Source organism: Chiloscyllium plagiosum, unplaced genomic scaffold (assembly GCF_037043375.1).
Source record: "Chiloscyllium plagiosum isolate Xiang-an unplaced genomic scaffold, Cpla_swu_hap1 HiC_scaffold_8, whole genome shotgun sequence".
NCBI classification, from domain to species: Eukaryota; Metazoa; Chordata; class Chondrichthyes; order Orectolobiformes; family Hemiscylliidae; genus Chiloscyllium; species Chiloscyllium plagiosum.
In genome coordinates this window covers 98,931,440-98,952,569 of record NW_028270146.1, presented here as the reverse complement: position 1 = coordinate 98,952,569, position 21,130 = coordinate 98,931,440, and the positions used below count along the sequence as shown (strand labels likewise).

The window sequence follows — 21,130 nt, the reverse complement described above, 5'->3', positions numbered from 1 at the left end:
CAGAGTGGAGTGGAGACAGAATCAAAAAAGGTTCAAGAAAGAAATTCTGTTTGATGAAAGGCAGGATAAAGGGCTATGGGGAGCAGACAGGAAATGGAGCTGATATCATGATAAGATCAGCTATGATCATGTTGAACGGTGGAGCAGACGCCAAGGCCTGAATTGCCTTCTCCTCCTTGTAATTCTTATGTCTTCAATATGATAAATTTGTTAGGTTACAAATACCCTCTTTGCCCATTCTCCATCATATGTCTCTGCATCTCCATTCGGCTTTATTTTGCACACCTGACAAGATTAAATTTTTTGTGAAGTGTCATGCTCAAAAACTTCAAACTACATACCCGGATAAGATAATAATCCCTTTTAAAGCCCACGCAGATAGAATTCTCACACCAAGCCATGGACTTAGGAACATCAGGAACGCTGAAATCTGCCTGTAACAAAGACAGATGATAATTGGTTTCAGTTGATCCCTCATTCTTTGAATGCGCTTCAGTTAGTATTGCAATATGTAGGACCAGCGGCCATTTGCGGTTCAGCAGGCTGGTCTGAATCTTAATACAATATTACCACGATACACTGTTCTCTCTCTCACATTTCAATTGCTTCTTTTGTCACAAAAACTATCAAATTTGTCTGTACTCTGCTTTCGCTACTTACTGAAGAATTTGGCTCACACACCTGAACAAACAATATGTGCAAGTAAATAGGCCATCATATAAACAACAATACTACTTATAAGATCCAATTTTGGTCTGTTTAGGAAACACATTAGATATATAGGACTAGATTTAATTCAGCCCATCATGGTGGGAACGATGATGGCTGGGGTCAGTGACAGGGTAAAGGGGGTTGGTTCTTTAAGTATTTGACCATATTGCCAGCTGAGCCAGCAGGCATTTCTCATCACTAAATGTTCTTGACCATACAGTTGTGAGGTATGTTCTTGAAGCTCTTCAGTCCACAGGAGTTAGGCACATCTACAGTGCCACTAGGTAGGGTTGATGTAGAATTTCACCAAGGAACGTCAGTTTACTTAATCAACGAGGCAATCCTCTCCCTCCAGCCTCTGAGTTGGCAGCACACTGCATCACAAACCAGCTGTCCATAGCAGTAGTGGTTATCATTCATTCTAAAACATGCGGCTGCACACCCTCTCTTACGTTCTGCATATGCTGATCACAACATTTGCTTCCGGTTCTGGATGTTGCTGCCACACACAGGCCTCAGAGGCCTGGGCAATTATTTAAAAAAATCAGAGGGAAAGCTGGTGGTTGCCCTTTTTTTAAATATAAAAAAAGTTTTGTTTATAACTCATTGAATCATAGAATTCCTAAAGTGTGTAAATGGGCCATTCGGCCTATCAATATCACACCAACCCTCCAAACAGCAACTCAACCAGACCCACACCCCTAACCTATCCCTGTAACCCTGCATTTCCCATGGCTAATCCATCTAGCCTGAACACTATGGGCAATTTAGCACAGCCAATCCACCTAACATGCACATCTTTGGATTGTGGGCCAAAACTGGAGCACGTAGAGGAAATCCATGCAGACATAGTGACAATGCACAAACTAGGGTGGCACGGTTGCTCAGTGGTTAGTTCTGCTGCCTCACAGTGCCAGAGGCCTGGGTTCAATTGCTTCCTAGGCCGACTGTCTGTGCGGAGTTTGCACATTCTCGCCACGACTGCGTGGGTTTCCTCCGGGTGCTCCGGTTTCCTCCCACAATCCAAAGATGTGTAAGTTAGGTAAATTAGCCATGCTAAATTGCCCATAGTGTTAGGTGCATAGTCAGGGGTAAATATAGGGTAGGGTTACTCTTCGGAGTGTCGGTGTGGACTTGTTGGGTCAAAGGGCCTATTTCCATACTGTAGGGAATCTAATCTAATCCACACGGACCAAAGGTGGAATCACTCCTCAGTCCCTGGCACTGAGGTAAGAGTACTAACCACTGAGTGACCGTGCCACCCATAATGAATTATCTTAAGTTCATTAAAGAAGCTTGGTAGAAGTCTGTTATTGCAGACAGCAGTACGAGAAAGAAACAATTGGCCATTTTGGCAATGGAGTCAACACATTTATACTAATAGCGTAACCAGTGGAGTAGTGGCGCTCGATATTAGCACATTTTGCCAGTCATAGTTGTAACAGGATGATGCTTTACGAGGACGGGAATTTGCAAATAGTCATTGTCTCAAACATCTGCTACCTTCTGGATGGTAAAGATGGTGGTATTGGAAGGTGTAAACACATGAACTTTGTTAGTTACTGCAGCACATCTTGGTCATGGTGTACATTGCTGCCACTGAGCGTCAGTGGGAAAGCAAATGAACACTGAAGCTGGTGGACGGAGTGCTAATTAAACAGATTTTTCCTGCATTGTGTCAATAATTTGGGTTTTGGATCCGCACTCACCCTGCCTTGGTGCTCTGTAGATGGTGGATAGGCACTGGCGAGTTATGGGATTATTCCTGCAATGGGTAGGTTGTTTTAGGCTTTTCTCACAAAACTTAGAACAATAAGAATTCCCTTGATTGAAACATACCAGATCTTGAGGGTGAAAAGGAAGCTTCTTCTTCAAAATAAAGTGTCACCCATTTAGGACAAAGAAAAAATTTTCTCAGAGGGTCATAGTCTTTGGAACTCTCTACCACAAAAGGTGGGTGAATATTTTTCAAGTAGAGGCAGATATATTCTTGTGAAGCAAAGAGGTAAGCAGAATATGTTCACATCAGTCATGCCATTATTGAATGATGAAGCAGATTCAAAAATGGTCTGCTCTTTCCCTGATTCATACTGTTGTTTTTTTTGAATTGCACTATCATCCTTCTAATCAGGCGTTAAACAGAAGCTCAATCTGTCTGGTGGATTTAAAAGATCCATTGAACTGGTGTGAAGAAGAGCTGGGGAGCTGGTGTTCTTTATATCTCTTTCACATTCATCATCACAAAATAAATTAGCTGGTCAATGATAGCTGAATGAAATCAGAAAATTCTCAAAGTCTAGTCACTTTACATCATAAAGAAGATGGATCAAGATACGACTTCTGCACTTCCATTTAATCTTCAGGAGATCATGGATTCTGGATACAGGCTCTTTGTTTTATAATATTTTCCTGGAGATCTCGAGTTGAGAATGACTCACCTGCGTTTCGTGAAACTCTCGGTCCCGCCAGTAGTAGAGTTGAAGTTTCTTCTTCACAGCTACACACATATTGAGAATCAGCTCATCACTGTCAGATCGCTAAAAACACAGAATACATTAACAATTGATCCAAGAAATCCCAGTCAGTCCAATTTCCTTTGGTTGAAACATCTGAAAATATATAATTGACAACTTGCTAATATGGAATATAAATATCTTGATGTACAAATCAACACAAATCCAGGAGTTACAAATAGTGTTCACAAACTGACTTTTATTTATATTGAATCTACAACAATTTTATTTTTCATTATTCTAACAAGTGACTGCATAATGATCACTGCAACCAGATCTTCCTCATCTACAATCAGAAGATAGAAAATACATCTTTAGGTCCAAAGATCAAACTTTCGTTCAGGGTTCTTCCAATGGCTATTAAGACAATGGAGTGGCTGAGCCATGCAACTCAGCCAGAAGAAGCCAGATTTGTAATGAGATTTCTGGGGGAGAAAATGGGCAATAACTCAGACATTGGTGATATGTATGTTTATACTTAATTGTGTATTAGAAAATACGTTTTAATGGCAAAACGAAAGTTCTGTTCTCTGAATTTTTCTCAGCTGTGAAATTCACTAATACTCAGCTGTGAATACACTAAGTCCCATATCAGCACTGAGAAGTGCAAGAGAACATGTCAGGAGCAGCTCAAGTGCAATTAGGAATAAATAACAAATACCAACTTTGCCAAAATGTTTATATCCAATTGAAAAGACATTTTAAAAAAAAACCTAGAAATCTGCCAGTCAGTTTTGTAGATGGAAGGCAGCGCTTGGCTTTTTTTTTTAAAGAAAAGGCTAAAAGATGAGTGAAAAATGTTGAGTAAGTTAGAACAGCAGTACAGCTTCCTGGAATCCCTATAAACCAGTTTTGCAACCATCTCAACACTGACAGCAATTTATCTTTTCATTGTCAGGAAAATAAAGCAGGAATATCTAAGGAAAACAAAAAAGACAGAACTAAAACAAAAACAGGAGAGGTTGCATAGAAGAAATATAAAAAAAAGGTTTTAACGAGGCAAAATGCCCAGAATACAAATGAATTTCAAAGTATCTTACAGGCCTTTCCTTGAATTTTTAAAATACAAGTTAGTTTATACTGGGTTGTTCCCAAATAACAGAGTCCATGTTAAAAATTATTATTCATGTCGATGCATAAAATTAAATTCTGAACCTGCATTCCAGATTACAATAGCAAATAAAAACACTGTCTAGTGTAGCAAGCATGAAGCTGTGCCAACCTGACTTTGATTAGTAGTCTCAGCCGGCAATAGTTGTTTGTGGTATGCTGTATTTTAAAAAGAAATGAAAAAGTATCTTGGGATATTTCTGGAAAATGCATGTGTGAAGACAGCAGTTAGTACAATTGCTTTATTTTACTGTATTTCCCGATCTCCCCTAGTCACTGTCTGGACTCAAATATAAAGCACTTATCAATGCTACAAGGTTGCTTGTATTGTGTAAATGTATATCAACCACCAGCAAAAGCTTCAGAATAAGAATGTGGTTCATTTTTCCAAAAGTGGTGGGGGAAGAGAATTTCTCTATTTTTAAAGGAAAGGAAGCCTGTGGAACTACTTAGGAGCATTAAAGAAACAGCATTACCAACAGTGACACATGCATCTTTATTTTCTCACATGCTCTCTCTACTTTATTGGTGAAGCCCAACAGAAGGAAAAACACAAATTATGACAGCAGCATCACTTTCTTTGATTTCTATTTTAAATTTGGGAGATATCCCATATTCCTGCAAAGCATAAGTAATACTACTATTTTGTACATCTTGCTTCTTACCTTTAAGTCACACGAAAACAGACTGGCACTTTTGGCCTTGGTAACCACAGTAATTTGTTGGAACGTAAGTAAGTCATGAACATAAATATTATTTTCTATAAGAGAAAGAAAATATTAGAACTCAATTAAGAAAAAACACACTTTTCTATTGACATACCAGTGTTCTAGCGTGCTACCTGTATGTTGTGGGAAAACGTCACTGAAACCAGCATGTCAGGTTTGCATGATGCTCTCTTAACTACTTTAACTAATGTTGATGCTGAAGGTGCTCACTCCAGTTTGGACTATCAAAAACCTGCTATTACACAAACATATGAATTCAGGCCTAAACCTACTTTACAAAAAAAATTATGGTTGGTATGTTTGCGTCCAGAACTCCACAAATACATTTAACCTCATTAACCTTTGATTTCCTTATCTAACAGGACACCATCTACCTCTGCCTTAAAAACATTTAATAACCTCATAATTCACCATTTTCTGAGGTGGAGCGTTCCAAACTTGCACAACTTAAGATTAAAAAAAGTCTCTCTTCAATCGCCTAAAAAGATGACATCAAACTTGTAAGCAGTGCTGCCTAGCACCGCTCTCAACCACAACTAATGGACTGGATATTTACCATCGTTTAAAATACAAACATGACAAAACTAGTATACTTCACTACATACAGCAAAATACTACAGGATTATTAAATTCACATCACCAGTGCACCTACTAACCTCAAGTAATTCCCAGAAGCTTAAACTTGTTCACCCTCTACCTCCAGGAAAAAAAAAACCATATATTGATTTATCAGACTTTACTTCCTAACTTATCTTCTCTTGAATCTTCATGCAAGCTTCCAGTACGACTGATTTTGAACCTTCGTACAAACTCTTATAATAGAGAAGCCAATGTAATGTTTCACTGCATTATCTTACAGAGTACAGAGGAACTTCGATTATCTGGCATACAATTATCTGAATGACAAATTATCCGAACATGATTGCAAGGTCCCGATGCTCGGTATTTGATTATCCGAATGAAATACTGCTCGCCCATGTCCTTCTGATAATTGAGGTTTTTCTGTAAATGTCATCAAACTGAATACCAGAGAATAACAACTAAGTTAAAAAGAAAATACAGTATGCACAACTTATGAAATATTAATTTGCAACAGGTCATAACAGTTAATCAAATGCTCAATAAAACAAAATCACACAGATGATTCAATTTGCTATTTATTAGCATATACACACTTAGGACTTATATTAAGGACTGCTTTAAAATACATTTATAAAACTGAATCCATCCTAGACTTTGTTGAGGGAAATGGGGGAAATCTACTGGTCATAACAGATGCTAATTGTTTTTCTTTTTAAGATCAGTGATGGAACACTTCCACCGAGTCATAGCACAATATGATTCTATTATTGAGAATGGTACATTTCCTGTCATCAGATTTGTATTAGTCGCAATGAGGTTGGTTTATAGCAATTCCTCAACTGCTGTCGCATGATCACAGGAAGGAAGAGTGAACTAAATCACACATTTTTCATATAAGCCCAAGTTCCAATTTGAATTAGTTCGAATGGCAATTGGAGTGCAACAATTAACTTTACCAACTCTAGATGGTTAAAATAAATAAATAAAAAGGTCCTACTCTTGATCACAAGATAATGACCGTGACTGATGGTATGCACATGTGGAAACTTGGCAATGAAGGAATGAATGGAGGTCAGAGGTTATGCACAATGATTCCCATTTGTCATAAAGCTTGCCAATGCATCCAGGTTTTGATTCTAACCAATGCCCAAAGTCTACCTGACTCAATAAGGAGTCAATGTTTCTATGAAGAAGGAGTCAATATTTCTAGGAAGGAGTAAAAAAAACCTGGAAAATTTCAAGACTGCCTTCTATTACTGTACTGAGATTATTATTTTCAAGTATACGAGGTTAAGAATTCAATGACCTAGTATCCAAACCCCTGAGGTTTCCAATGCATTATGGTGGGGTGCCATTTAGAAACTACTGATCACACCAGAGATTAACTGGGGTTTATTCTGAATGTTAAAATGATGACTTTTTATTTTGAAAGCAAATATGAGGATCTTAAACAAGTATGAACAATGCTTGACATATTGAAGGAGGTACATCCACACTGTGCTAGACAAACCACTCAGGCCAATAAAATTCTACTACTACTTACACTCTTCACAAGTAAATAGCTCTAATCACATTTGCTCACCCTAATCTCATACCTCTTTCTTCTGCCCATTTTCTGACACTGCGCTTTCCAATCTTAAATGTCTACTGCAATTTCTACTTCAAACATGAACCCCGAGTGAGAATCCCACATCATACAACACTGAAATGGGGGCTCTTGTGGCCCCCAGTAGTAATGCCTTAACTCTGAGACAGGACTCCTGGGTCCAATTCCCACCTGCTCCAGAGTTGCGCCATAACATCTCTGAACAGTTTGATGAAAAAAAATTACAACACTGTGACGAGGTTTCTGATATGTTTAACTTCTATTGGCTTCTATCTACCTGGCTCCATCCATTCGCAAGTTTAAACATGTCTTCTACATTTCCCACATAAACCTAGAACACAGAACATAACAGCACAGTCCAGGCTGTTCTGCCCTCAATGTTGCGCCAAAACCAGTCTGAAGCCCACCTAACCTACACTATTTCATTTTCATCCATGTGTCTATTCAATGACCATTTTAACGCCCTTAAATTTGGCGAGTCTACTACTGCTGCAGGCAATGCATTCCACGCCCCTACTTTTTTGAGTAAAGAAACTTCCTCTGACATTTGTCCTATATCAATCATTTCTCAATTGAAAGCTACCCCACCTCCATCACCATCCGAGGAAAAAGGCTCTCACTGTCCACCCTATCTAACTCTCTGATTATCTTAAATGTCTCAAAAAGGTCACCTCTCAACTTTCTTTTCTCCAACGAGAACAGCCTTAAGTTTCTCAGCCTTTCCTTGCAAGACCTTCCCTCCATACCCGGCAACATCCTAGTAAATCTCCTTTGAACCCTTTCCAAAGCTTCCACATCCTTCCTATAATGCAGTGACCAGAACTATACAGAATACTCCACGTGCGGCCGCACTAGAGTTTTGTACAGCTGCAGCATGGCCTCATGGTACTGAAAGTCAAGTCCTCCACAAATAAAAGCTAACACACCATATGCCTTCTCAACAACCTTATCAACCTAGGTGGCAACTTTCAGGGATGTATATGGACACTGAGATCTCTCTGCTCATCTATATTACCAAGAACCTTACCATTTAGCCCAGTAATCTGCATTCCTGTCGCTCCTTCCAAAGCGAATCACCTCACACTTTTCTGCACTAAACTCCATTTGCCACCTCTCAGCCCAGCTCTGCAGCTTACCTATGCCCCTCTGCATAGGTACAACATCCTTCGTCACTATCTACAAATCTACCGACCTTAGCGTCATCCTCAAATTTACTAACCCATCCTTCTACGCCCTCATCCAGGTTGTTTATAAAAAGCTGTCAACGCAATTGCTTACTTAGGCCAAAAGGCAGGCTAAAGCTGCAATATATGCCAAGAAGTGGCTCATCTAGAATGCTAGGAGAAAGTGAGGACTGCAGATGCTGGAGATCAGAGCTGAAAATGTGTTCCTGGAAAAGCGCAGCAGGTCAGGCAGCATCCAAGGAGCAGGAGAATCGACGTTTCGGGCATGAGCCCTTTTTCAGGGTCCAGAAGGTCCTGACGAAGGGCTCATGCCCGAAACGTCGATTCTCCTGCTCCTTGGATGCTGCCTGACCTGCTGCACTTTTCCAGCAACACATTTTCAGCTCATCTAGAATGCTAGACCTGTTTTAAGAAACAGCTAAATGTATTCGAGGAAAGAAAATTTAACATTCTGTACAAATCCAAATAGATCATTTGATTTGGTTCTAAGTGATGGCATTTTACTTTATTATATCTTAGAGATTAAATTCATTCATTGTAATGAACTAAACTGGTGAACTTGATTCATACATGAAAAAATAATTAAAGTATGCAATTAAAAGGCAAAATGTTCGATTATTGACATTTTGACATTAATTATCAAGATTGGGGGATACAGCAATTCCTGTTTACTTCTCCTAATGTATTCCTAAATTAACAAAAACAAGTTACTGAAGAAACTCATCAGGTTTGAAGGAGGATCACAGGACCTGAAACACTGAGGAGCAAGCAGAATCACAGATAGTGCCAGACCCGCTGAGTATCTTCAGCGACTTCTGTTTTCTTTCAGATTACCAGCATTCCAGTTCTTGGTTTTGTTTATTCATAAATTAACTTGCTAATGAAAATATGCCAAACAAAAAAAATGACGTTCCCAGAAAAAAAGATGCAATAATGGTGGATCACATTCTCGGCCTGTTATTTTTCATATTAAAAACCTACTAGCAGCACTGAACCAACTCGTCTAAAATTGCTCTAACTCTAATATACTAACTTTTAAGTTATTAAGAATTCTTAAAATTTACTCACTCATTCTACTAACTCATTGCTACCTCCTCAACCTCCTTTATTTATTCCCTGTCCTGATCCTGCTGCTTGCCACCTCTTAACCACAACTTTCTTCTCCTGCACCCTGTCCTAAGCATTTACTGGAATGAGGCCCAGAAGAGGGCTGATGAGAAGGAGGAAATCAGTGAGAGCTGCAAGTGGGAGAGGAAGAGGGAGAAGACAATGTAGATTGGTGAGAAGTGGCGAGTGCAAAGATCAAAAAGTGACAGAGGTGGTAAGTGGGTTGTACAGTGAAGGAAGCTGTGAAATGGAGAGGTGGTGAACAGTTTGGAGGAGTGGTTTAGATAGGAAATGGCAAGAATGGGCAGGGAGGGAGGAAGGTTGTCAAGCCCTTGAGCAGCATTCAGATCAGATTTACAATAATGGTTTTAAATAAAAACAAAAGGACTGTAGATGCTAGAAGTCAGATGCAAAGAGCAAACATTGCTGGAAAAGTTCAACAGGTCTGGCACTATGTGTGGAAAGAAAGTCAAGTTATTGTTTTGGATCTAGTGACCCTCGTTCAGAACACTTTTTTTGCTGATTAAGCTATTTTTGTTTTTGTTACTAGAAAAGTACTAGTTATAAGAGTCATAGAGATGTACAGCATGGAAACAGACTCTTCGGTCCAACCCATCCACGCCGACCAGATATCCCACCTGCCAGCACTCGGCCCATATCCCTCCAAATCCTTCCAATTCATTTGTGGGCGGCACGGTGGCACTGCTGCCTCACAGCGCCAGAGACCCGGGTTCCATTCCCACCTCAGGCGACTGACTGTCTGGAGTTTGCACATTCTCCCCGTGTCTGCGTGGGTTTCCTCTGGGTGCTCCGGTTTCCTCTCAGTCCAAAAATGTGCAGGTCAGGTGAATTGGCCATGCTAAATTGCCCGTAGTGTTAGGCGCAGGGGTAAATGTAGGGGAATGGGTCTGGGTGGGTTGCGCTTCGGCGGGTCGATGTGGACTTGTTGGGCCGAAGGGCCTGTTTCCACACTGTAAAGTAATCTAATCTAATCTAATCTAATCAAATCTAATCTAATATACCTATCCAAATGCCTTTTAAATGTTGCAATTGTACCAGCCTCCACCACTTCCTCTGGCAGCTCATTCCATACCTGTACCACCTTCTATGTGAAAAATTTGCCCCTTGGGTCTCTTTTAAATCTTTCCCCTCTCACCCTAAACCTATGCCCTCTAGTTCTGGACTCCCCAATCCTGGGGAAAATAACTTTGCTTGTTTTTCCTATCCATGCCCCTCATGATTTCATAAAACTCTGTAAGGTCACCCCTCAACCTCCGACGCTCCAGGGAAAACAACTCCAGCCTGTTCAGCCTCTCCATATAGCTCAAAACCCCCAACCCTGGCAACATCCTTGCAAATCTTTTCTGAACCCTTTCAAGTTTCACAACATCTTTCCGATAAGGAGGAGACCAGAATTGCACGCAATATTCCAATAGTGGCCTAACCAATGTCCTGTACAGCCGCAACATGACCTCCCAACTCCTGTACTCAATACTCTGACCAATAAAAGAAAGCATACCAAACACCTTCTTCACTATCCTATCTACCTGCGACTCTACTTTCAAGGAGCTAGGAATCAGAAAATTGGTGAGAGAAGGACTTTAAGACATTCGATAAGGTACCTCATAGTAGACTGGTTAGCAAGGTTAAATCACATGGAATACAGGGAGAAATAGTCATTTATACACAGAACTGGCTTGAAGGTTGAAAATAGATGGTGGTGATGGGAGGGTTGCTTTTCAGACTGGAGGTGTGCCACACGCATTGGTGTTGGGTTCACTGCTTTTCATCATTTATACAAATGGTTTGGAAGAGAACACAGGAGGTACAGTAAGTAAGTTTGCAGATGAAACCAAAATTGGAGGTGTAGTGGATAGTGAAGAAGGTTACCTCAGTACAATGGGATCTTGATCAATTGGACCAATGGGCTGAAGAGTGGCAGATGGAGTTTAATTTAAATAAATGTGAGATGCTGCATTTTTGGAAAGACAAATCAGGGTAGGACTTATACGCTTAATGGTAAGGTCTGGAGGAGTTTTGCTGAACAAAGAGACCTTGGAGTGCAGGTTCACAGTTCCTTGAAAATGGAGTTGCACGAAGATAGGATAGTGAAGACGATGTTTGGTATGCTTTCCTTTATTGGTCAAATCATTGAGTATAGGAGTTGGGAGGTCATGTTGCAGCTGTACAGGACATTGGTAAGGCCATGTTTTGAATACTGTGTGCAATTCTGGTCTCCCTGCTAATAAGAAGAAGGCTGTGAAACTTGAAAGGGTTCAGAAAAGATTTACAAGGATGTTGCCAGGGTTGGAGGATTTGAGCTATAGGGAGAACTGAGTGGTTCTCCCTGGAGCATCAGAGGCTGATGGGTGAGCTTTTAGAGGTTTATAAAATCATGACAGACTTGGATAGGGTAAATAGACAAGGTCTTTTTCCCCAGGATGAGGGAATCCAGAACTAGGGGATATAGGTTTAGGGTGAGGGGGGCAAGATTTAAAAGAGATAAAGGGGGCAACGTCTTCATGTAGAGAGTGGTGGATGTATGGAATGAGTTGCCAGAACTGGTGGAGGCTGGAACAATTACAACATTTAAAAGGCATCTGGATGGGTATATGACTAGGAAGGGTTTACAGGGATATGGGCCAAGTGCTGGCAAATGCGACTAGATTAGGTTAGGATATCTGGTCAGCATGGCGAGTTGGACCAAAGATTCCGTTTCTGTGTTGCACAGCTCTACGACTCTAAGTTGTGATTATTTCCCTAGAAGTGATGATGATGAAGAAGGTCTTTAAAAGAGGTCTCCTACTACAGGGAGAAACTGCTCTCACTCCCAAAATAAACGTAACCAGAGTATTTAAATAAATAGGAATTCTTCAAATAACGAGCAGTGAGATGCAGAACGTTTTAATGCATTGATATAAAACGGATAGCCATTCACTGTCTGGAAAAGATAGTTGATGCAGATTTTAGAATAATTTTCAAAACTGAATTATCTGCATGACCATAGGAAAGAAGGATAGGGTTTCAAATTGGATATAGAATGATTATCGAGAACACCAAAATAATCCCTGCACATTTCCAGACAGCCAAAATGCACCCTGAATGTGGAAAGATAGTCCATGACGTCAGGTGGCCACAAGTTATGGAAGATATCTGCATACGGTCCACTGATATCACCATGAATGGATGCATTTATGTGCACCACCGATATCATCATGGTCAATGCTCAGAACCATCAGTACCAGTGTACACGCTGATGTTGTCACAAATGCGCATGAGCTGTTGACATCATCTTGGAAGTTACTCTATATTCCACCGGCATTCGATAAGGAGATGGTCAAGGAAGTGGCTGGGGTCAAGGGAGAAACTCTGGATAGTTGGTTTGCATTGCAGTGATGCTGATACTGAGGGGTTTGAGAAATTAGGGTGAAGCCGTGGCACATTGGTAAAAGTAACGTCACCGAAGTCCCAGAGGATTGTAAGCCTGCTCTCTCATTAGAGAGGTAAGGAGAGACATTGAGAAGGCAGGACTTTCATGGTATCCTCAGCTTTATGGGAATTGAGCTCACGCTGTTGACATCACTCTAATGCAAATCAGCTATCCGGAGTGGTAATGGCATACATTTCTGGAGATATGGGTGCCATGGTAGTAATCCAGCAACCTTGCCTGTTCTGGCTTACATGCAATTACAGACTCTCAGCAATGTGACTGATTCTTAATTTCCCAAAAGGTAGTTAGGATTGGGAAATAAATGCTCACCTAGCATGGGCTCAATGGCTCAGTGGTTAGCACTGCTGCCCCTCAGCGTCAGGGATTTGGGTTCGATTTCAGTCTCAGGCAGCTCTCTGTGGAGTTTGTACATTCTCCTTGTGTCTATGTGGGTTTCCTCCCACATGTGCTCCAGTTTCCTCCCACATGTGCAGGTTAGGTGAATTGGCCATGCTAAATTGCCCATTAGGGATGTGTGGGTTATGGGGATTAGTTAGGGGAAATGTAGAGTAACAGGGTAGGGGAATAGGTCCGGGTGGAATACTCCGAGGGTCGGTGTTGATTTGTTGAGCCAAATTGACTGTTTTCACACTGTAGGGATCCTACGATGTTACCCAGTAATGCCCACATCCCATGAACGAATATACTATAAATGGATGAGGTGTGTACCCACGTGTGTACACATTTGTATGCGTGCATCTCTGTCTGTCTGTGCGCGTGTGTAAGTGTGGCATGCTTTTTGTGGAGCCTTCCTGAAGCTCTGATGTGGAGCATGATATGTCAAAATGATGATCATGACCTGAGTTGAATAAATTAGACGAGTTAATTAAAATCCTAAAAATTATCTCTCTATTCCTTTCCACTTCACTTTAATTTTTAAAAATATTCATAACCTAAGTTTTGACCAAGTTTTTGATCATCTGATTTAATTTCTCCCAATTTGGTATTGAACCATGCTTTATTTTGCAATGTAACCGTAAAGCACATTGGGCATTTTATTACATAAAAAGGCAATACAAATGGTTTTTGAAACAATCACTTATTGCATGTGTTTCTAAGGCTAAAATGCAACCGATAATTGGGTAAGCTAATGCCTCTGCACCCTGCTAAGCAAAACAACATATTTTTCCAGAATACACAAAACAAATAGCCTTTCATACCAAAAAACACGCAAGTAGCTAGCTATTCAAACTAACAATTTTTAACATTGCTAGATACTGCTGTTCAATAGATACTGTAATGAATGCAAAGTTTGATGCATAACGTTCACTTCCTCTTTGCTAGATTTCTGTTACGAATGCTATCTCGGGTAGCTCTAATTGTTCCTATAAACAGTCTGAATGCTGGTTTATTGATGCTGGTTCAAACTGTCCTTTATCTTTTTATCATCTTTTTAAGATAGGATAAGATAATTTAAGAGATTTTAAATTAAACTGTTACATTCCACAGTAAAATTGATGTACAGAATCTTAATTATGATAGACCCTGCTTTCACACCTTACCATGTCATTTTGATTTAAACTCAAGGTCTCCAAATTATACTTCAGATTTTCTTCTGCTTTTCATCTCAGTGGAAGCCATAACAGCTTCTTCCTTAGACTTCTCTTGCGGCAGGCCTGTTTCCAAATTTTGGCTATCACATTTAGAGTCATAGAGTCAGAGATATACAGCATGGAAACAGACCCTTCGGTCCAGCCCGTCCATGCCGACCAGATATCCCAACCCAATCTAGTCCCACCTGTCAGCAGCCGACCCATATCCCTCCAAACCCTTCCTATTCATATACCCATCCAAATGTTTTTTAATGTTCCAAATGTACTAGCCTCCACCACTTCCTCTGGCAGCTCATTCCATACACATACCACCCTCTGCGAGAAAAGGTTGCACCTTAGGTCTCTTTTATATCTTTCCCCTCTCACCCTAAACCTATGCCCTCTAGTTCTGGACTCCCCACACCCCAGGGAAAAGACTTTGCCTATTTATCCTATCCATGCCCCTCATGATATTATAAACCTCTATAAAGGTCACCCTCAATGGAAAATAGCCCCAGCTTATTCAGCCTCTCCTTATAGCTCAAATCCTTCAATTTTGGCATTATCTTGGTTATTCTTCCCTGAACCATTTCAAGTTTCACAACTTCCAATATGAAGCAGACCAGAATTGCATGCAATATTCCAAAAGTGGCCGAACCAATGTCCTGTACAGCTGCAACATGACCTCCCAACTCCTGTACTCAATACTCTGACCAATAAAGGAAAGCATACCAAATGCCTTCTTCATTATCATAGCTACCTGCGACTCCACTTTCAAGGAGCTATGAACTTGCACTCCAAGGTTTCTTTGTTCAGCAACACTCCCTAAGACCTTACAATTAAGTCTTAAGATTTGCTTTCCCAAAATGCAGAATTGAGAAAGCCTATAGCCTTAAAATTTGTCTTTAAACATTTAGACTAAAATGTAATGCTGAATTATAGAATACATGTACTACACTAGAAAATATACAGGCAGGAAGACTCAGAAAAAGGGGGTAACCCAAGGAATGCAGAAGATAGGGACATCTGGGCTCACCAAGTGATAACAGGATGCTATAAGGCAATTAAGAACATTTGCCTTAGCATCAATGAATCTGCATGAGAAAAGGACACCAAGTGATAACATTCACATCCATTCCTTTGTGAAATTAATGACAAGTGTTTGATTCTGACCCTGAAACAAAACACGGTACTATCAAAAGCCTTGTAATTAACGGTCAGATCCTGTCAATTATAATGGATTCTCATTACTCCTTGCAAGCGGGACAGACACACAGAGGGAAAAACATCTTTGCTGTTACAAGACCCTGACTTGAGAGTTCAACAGGGGAGAGGGAGAGGGAGAGGGAGAGGGAGAGGGAGAGGGAGAGGGAGAGGGAGAGGGAGAGGGAGAGGGAGAGGGAGAGGGAGAGGGAGAGGGAGAGGGAGAGGGAGAGGGAGAGGGAGACCATTTTAGTGCTGAGACTATTGAAGACAGTAAAAAAATTAACTCTTAGAGCTGATCTGCTATGGATTGAATTTAATTGCATTTTGGGACTTTATGATGATATTAAGAACATGCAAAGATTTTGTAAACATTTGTATAAAGGAAGCCACTTTGTATCAGCAGATTGGAGTAGCCTGCTGGAAAACTTGAAGAGCTGGTACCCTACTCTCCAAGGTTATTAGAACCTAGTTAGTTTAGCTTATAGATATCAGTGTTATGTTGCAACAATGATGCTATTAGTGAATGAAGGGAATGACTAGAATTAAAGTAAACGGTCTTTAAGAGGTTTTTATTCCATACTTCCAAAGAGTACGATATCCAGGACGAACCAAGAGAGAGGCTTTAAAGGTCTGAGTCCATAAGGGATTCCCTGGGCCTTTTCAAAACTCCACTTCAACAGCACCCCACATTTATCCAAATTAAACTCCAACTGCCACTTCTCAGCCCATTGGCCCATCTGATCAAGATCCTGTTGTAAACAGCGGTAACCTTCTTCGCTGTCCACTACCCTTCCAATTTTGGTGTCATTTGCAAACTTACTAACTATAGCTCTTATGCTCACATCCAAATCATTTACATAAATGACAAAAAGAAGTGGACCCAGCACTGATCCTTGTGGCACTCTACTGGTCACAGACCTCCAGTCTGAAAAACAACCCTCCACCACCACCCTCTGTCTTCTACCTTTGAGCCAGTTCTGTATCCAAATGGAGAGTTCTCCCTGTATTCTATGAGATCTAACCTTGCTAACCAGTCTCCCATGGGGAACCTTGTCAAATGCATTACTGAAGTCCATATTGATCACATCTACCGCTCTGCCCTCATCGATACGCGTTGTTACTTCTTCAAAAAACATCAATCAAGTTTGAGAGACATGATTTTCCACGCATAAAGCCATGTTGACTATCCCTAATCAGTCCTTGCCTTTCCAAATACATGTATATCCTGTCCCTCAGGATTCCCTCCAACACTTGCCCACCACCATCACGCTCACTGGTCTATAATTCCCTGGCTTGTCCTTACCACCTTTCTTAAACAGCGGCACATTAGCCAATCTCCAGTCTTCCGGCACCTCACCTGTGACTATTGATGATACAAATATCTTAGCAAGAGGCCAGCAATCACTTCCCTAGCCTCCCACAGCGTTCTAGGGTACACCTGATCAGGTCCTGGGGATTTTTCCACTTTTATGCATTTCAATACATCCAGTACTTCCTCCTCTGTAATCTGGACATTTTGCAAGACGGCACCATCTAATTCCTTACATTCTATACCTTCAATGTCCTTTTCCACAGTAAATACAGATGCAAAATACTCATTCAGTATCTGCCCCATTTTCTGCAGCCCCACACAAAGGCTGCCTTGTTAATCTTTGAGGGGCCGTATTCTCTCCCTAGTTACCCTTTTGTCCTTGATGTATTTGTAAAAATCTTTTGGACTCTCCTTAATGCTAGTTGCCAAAGCTATCTCATGTCCCTTTTTGCCCTCCCGATTTCCCTCAAGTATAATCCTACAACCTTTATACTCTTCTAAGGATTCACTCGATTTATCTCATGCTTCCTTCTTTTCCTTAACCAAACCTCAATTTCGTTAGTCATCCAGCATTCCCTATACCCATCAGCTTTTCCATTCACCCTAACAGGAATATACTTTCTCTGGACTCTCGTTACCTCATTTCTAAAGGCTTCCCATTTTCCAGCCGTCCCTTTACCTGCGAACATTTGCCCCCAATCAGCTTTTGAAAGTCCTTGCCTAATACCGTCAAAATTGGCCTTTCTCCAATTCAGAACTTCAACTTCTGGATCTGGTCTATCATTTTCCATCACTATTTTAAATCTAATAGAATTATGGCCGCTTGCCCCAAAGTGCTCCCCCACTAACACCTCAACCTGCCCTGCCTTATTTCCCAAGAGTAGGTCAAGTTTTGCACCTTCTCTAGTAGGCACATCCACATACTGAATCAGAAAATTGTCTTGTTCACTTAAATTCATCTCCATTTAAACCCTTAACACTGTGGCAGTCCCAGTCTATTTTGGAAAGTTAAAATCCCCTTCCATAACCACATTATTCTTACGGATAACTGAGATCTCCTTACAAGTTTGTTTCTCAATTTCCCTCTGACTATTAGAGGGTCTATAATAAAATCCCAATAAGATGATAATCCCTTTCTTATTTCTCAATTCCACCCAAATAATTTCCCTGGATGTATTTCTGGGAATATCCTCCCTAACTACAGCTGTAATGCTATCCCTTATCAAAAACGCCACTTACCTTCCTCACTTGCGTACCTTCCTAATCTTCCTGTAGCATTTGTATCCTGGAACATTAAGCTGCCAGTCCCGTCCATCCCTGAGCCATATGTTTCTGTAACTGCTATGATACCCCAGTCCCATGTTCCTAACCATGCCCTGAGTTCATCCGCTTTCCCTGTTAGGCCCCTTGCATTGCAATAAATGCAGTTTAATTTATTACTCCTACCTTGTCCCATGCTGTCCTGACTGTGACTAGTTTCTGTTCTCAACTGTACCAGTCTCAGATTGACCTCTTTCCTCACTATCTTCCTGGGTTCCATCCCCTCACCTTACTAGTTTGAATCCTCCTGAGTAGCTCGAGGAAATTTCCCTGCCTGTATATTAGTACCCTTCCAATTTAGGTGCAATTCATCCCTCTTATACAGGTCACTTCTGCCCAAAAAGAGATTCCAATGATCCAAAAATGTGAATCCTTCTCCCATACACCATGTCCTCAGCCATGCATTCATCTGCCCTATACTCCTATTCCTGCCCTCATTAACTCGTAGCACTGGGAGTAATTCAGATACTTCTACTCTTGAGGACCTCCTTTTTAAATTCCTGCCTAATTCTCTGCAATGTCCCTTCAGAATCTCAACCTTTTCCCTTCCTTTATCATTGGTTCCAATGTGCACAAGGACCTCCGGCTGACCCCACTCCCCCTTGAGAACATTCTGCATCCTCTCTGAGACATCCTTGATCATGGCACCAGAGAAGCAAAACACCATTCTGATTTTTCTCTGCTGGCCACAGAAACTTATGTCTGTACCTCGGACTAGAAAGTCTCCTAACACAATCGATCTCTTGGAACCCAACGTACCCCTCATTGCATTACGCCAGTCTCAATACCAGAAACTTGGCTGTTTCGTGCTACGTTCCCCTGAAAATCCGTCACCCCTACATTTTCCAAAACAGTATACTTGTTTGAAATGAGGTTTGAAATGGGGATTGGGCGGCATGGTGGTTAGCATTGCTGCCTCACAGCGCCAGAGACCCAGGTTCAATTCCCGCCTCAGGCGACTGACTGTGTGGAGTTTGCACGTTCTCCCCGTGTCTGCGTGGGTTTCCTCCGGGTGCTCCGGTTTCCTCCCACAGTCCAAAGATGTGCAGGTCAGGTGAATTGGCCATGCTAAATTGCCCGTAGTGTTAGGTAAGGGGTAAATGTAGGGGTATGGGTAGGTTGCGCTTCGGCGGGGCGGTGTGGACTTGTTGGGCCGAAGGGCCTGTTTCCACTCTGTAATTAATCTAATCTAAATCTAATCTAATCTAAGACTCCTTACTAACTGCCTACCTTTCTTACCTTTTCTGGAGTTAACCCATTTATGTGATTGCATCTGTGACTTTTCCCTCTTCCTATAACTGCCATCACATTGCCTTGCTCTTGTAAATTCCTCATTGCCTCTAACTGTCTCTCCAACTGATCCATTCGATCTGACAGGATTTGCAACCAACAGCATTTATTGCAGACATGATCCTCAGTAACCCGTAAACTCTCCCTAAACTCTCACATCCGACAAGAAGAGCATATCACTCTACTAAAGGCCATTTTTACTCCTTCACAATCTACAGACCCAGAAAATTATACCTGTCTTATTCGTCGACACTGCTCCAGGTTAAATGAACAGTTATGGCTTATATTTTAAGTTTAATCAAGAGACATATCAAGAAAGAACCCACTTTACTCACTACTGCAGACTTACTGTAAGGCCACACTTAAATATTCACTTCTGTTTCTGTTCTGTTACCTCTCCCAAACAAGTTCCTCCAAGATCAGATGTGAATTTCACTGTTTGTTGATTTTCCCAGAGGCACTCCGATTGCCAGCGATACATGAATTCAAAGAGCAAAGGCAGTAACTGTGCAGGTTCACTGTGGTGTCAGTTTCTTTCTCTTTCTCTCCTGCACTGACCTCACCATGTGCTTCCTTTGTCTGTTCCTCTCCCTTTTAAAACTGCTGTTGTTTTAACTTTTTTTTCCTCCAAAGTTCCAAAACAATGCAACAGCACACAAAACAGTGTGTGCTGTTGCAGTGTGTGCTGCTCCTGGAATTCGAGGAGATCACCTCCAATACCTAAAACACCTCAACAAAAAAAGGAACACCCTGTTACAGCCAGAAATTTTTTCCGTCCTCCATCTTGGATTACCCAGAATCTTAACTCTTAACGACCAACAATAGAAGCAGAGTATGATCTGGGGAGAGCAATCTTTGAGTGTTGGGGAGTGGCAAGAGAGAAATAAAATCTTATTCTGAAGCAGATTTAATTTTTACTTTCTTGTGGCTCATTGTTCTATGCCATCTGACACTTTGAAACAAAACAACAGGGACAACAGTGCAAGATGTTTTTTAAAAAACAAAGACTGCTTTAAGAAAATCATATCAACAAAATGGCTAAATGTATCGGAAAACCTGAATAAATCCATCAATGATGCAATGAACTTGTATACAAGGTGACGTTTACTCTGGAAAACCAGTTGATGATGCATTCAACTGGAGTTCATCTTTACATTTATATCTTCCCGAGATTGCACATTACAACCCTGCATCTCCTAACACAACACCCACAGTTCTAGACTATTTTCATAGGAGCTCAAGTGAATTCGGAGTTAATGCCCACGACTTGCAAAACAATTGAATTTAGTCACTACATCTTAACAGCAACTACTCACTTAATTTTGAGAGTATTATAATTAACTGGCAACATAAATAAGCTACATTTTCTAAAATTATTGCACTGGTGTAGAAAATAATTCCTGTGTTCATATGGACTAAACATCAACAGTTCAAATTTA

The 21,130-nt window shown here is 40.9% G+C and overlaps 1 protein-coding gene across 3 annotated transcripts in view; it reads right to left on the bottom strand.

The window, feature by feature from the left end:
* vps39 (VPS39 subunit of HOPS complex) overlaps positions 1 to 21,130 on the bottom strand; it is a 105,417-nt gene that overhangs the window by 70,838 nt on the left and 13,449 nt on the right. For 2 of the 3 annotated variants that reach the window (XM_087990159.1, XM_087990160.1), the window contains 3 exons: positions 5,000 to 5,094; positions 3,150 to 3,248; positions 342 to 434 (listed from right to left, as the gene is read on the bottom strand). In XM_087990159.1, the coding sequence (XP_087846285.1) occupies positions 342 to 434; positions 3,150 to 3,248; positions 5,000 to 5,094 (287 nt within the window). Of the gene's footprint in view, positions 1 to 341; positions 435 to 3,149; positions 3,321 to 4,999; positions 5,095 to 21,130 lie in introns of those variants that run through there. The other variant, XM_087990161.1, reaches the window with a different exon arrangement.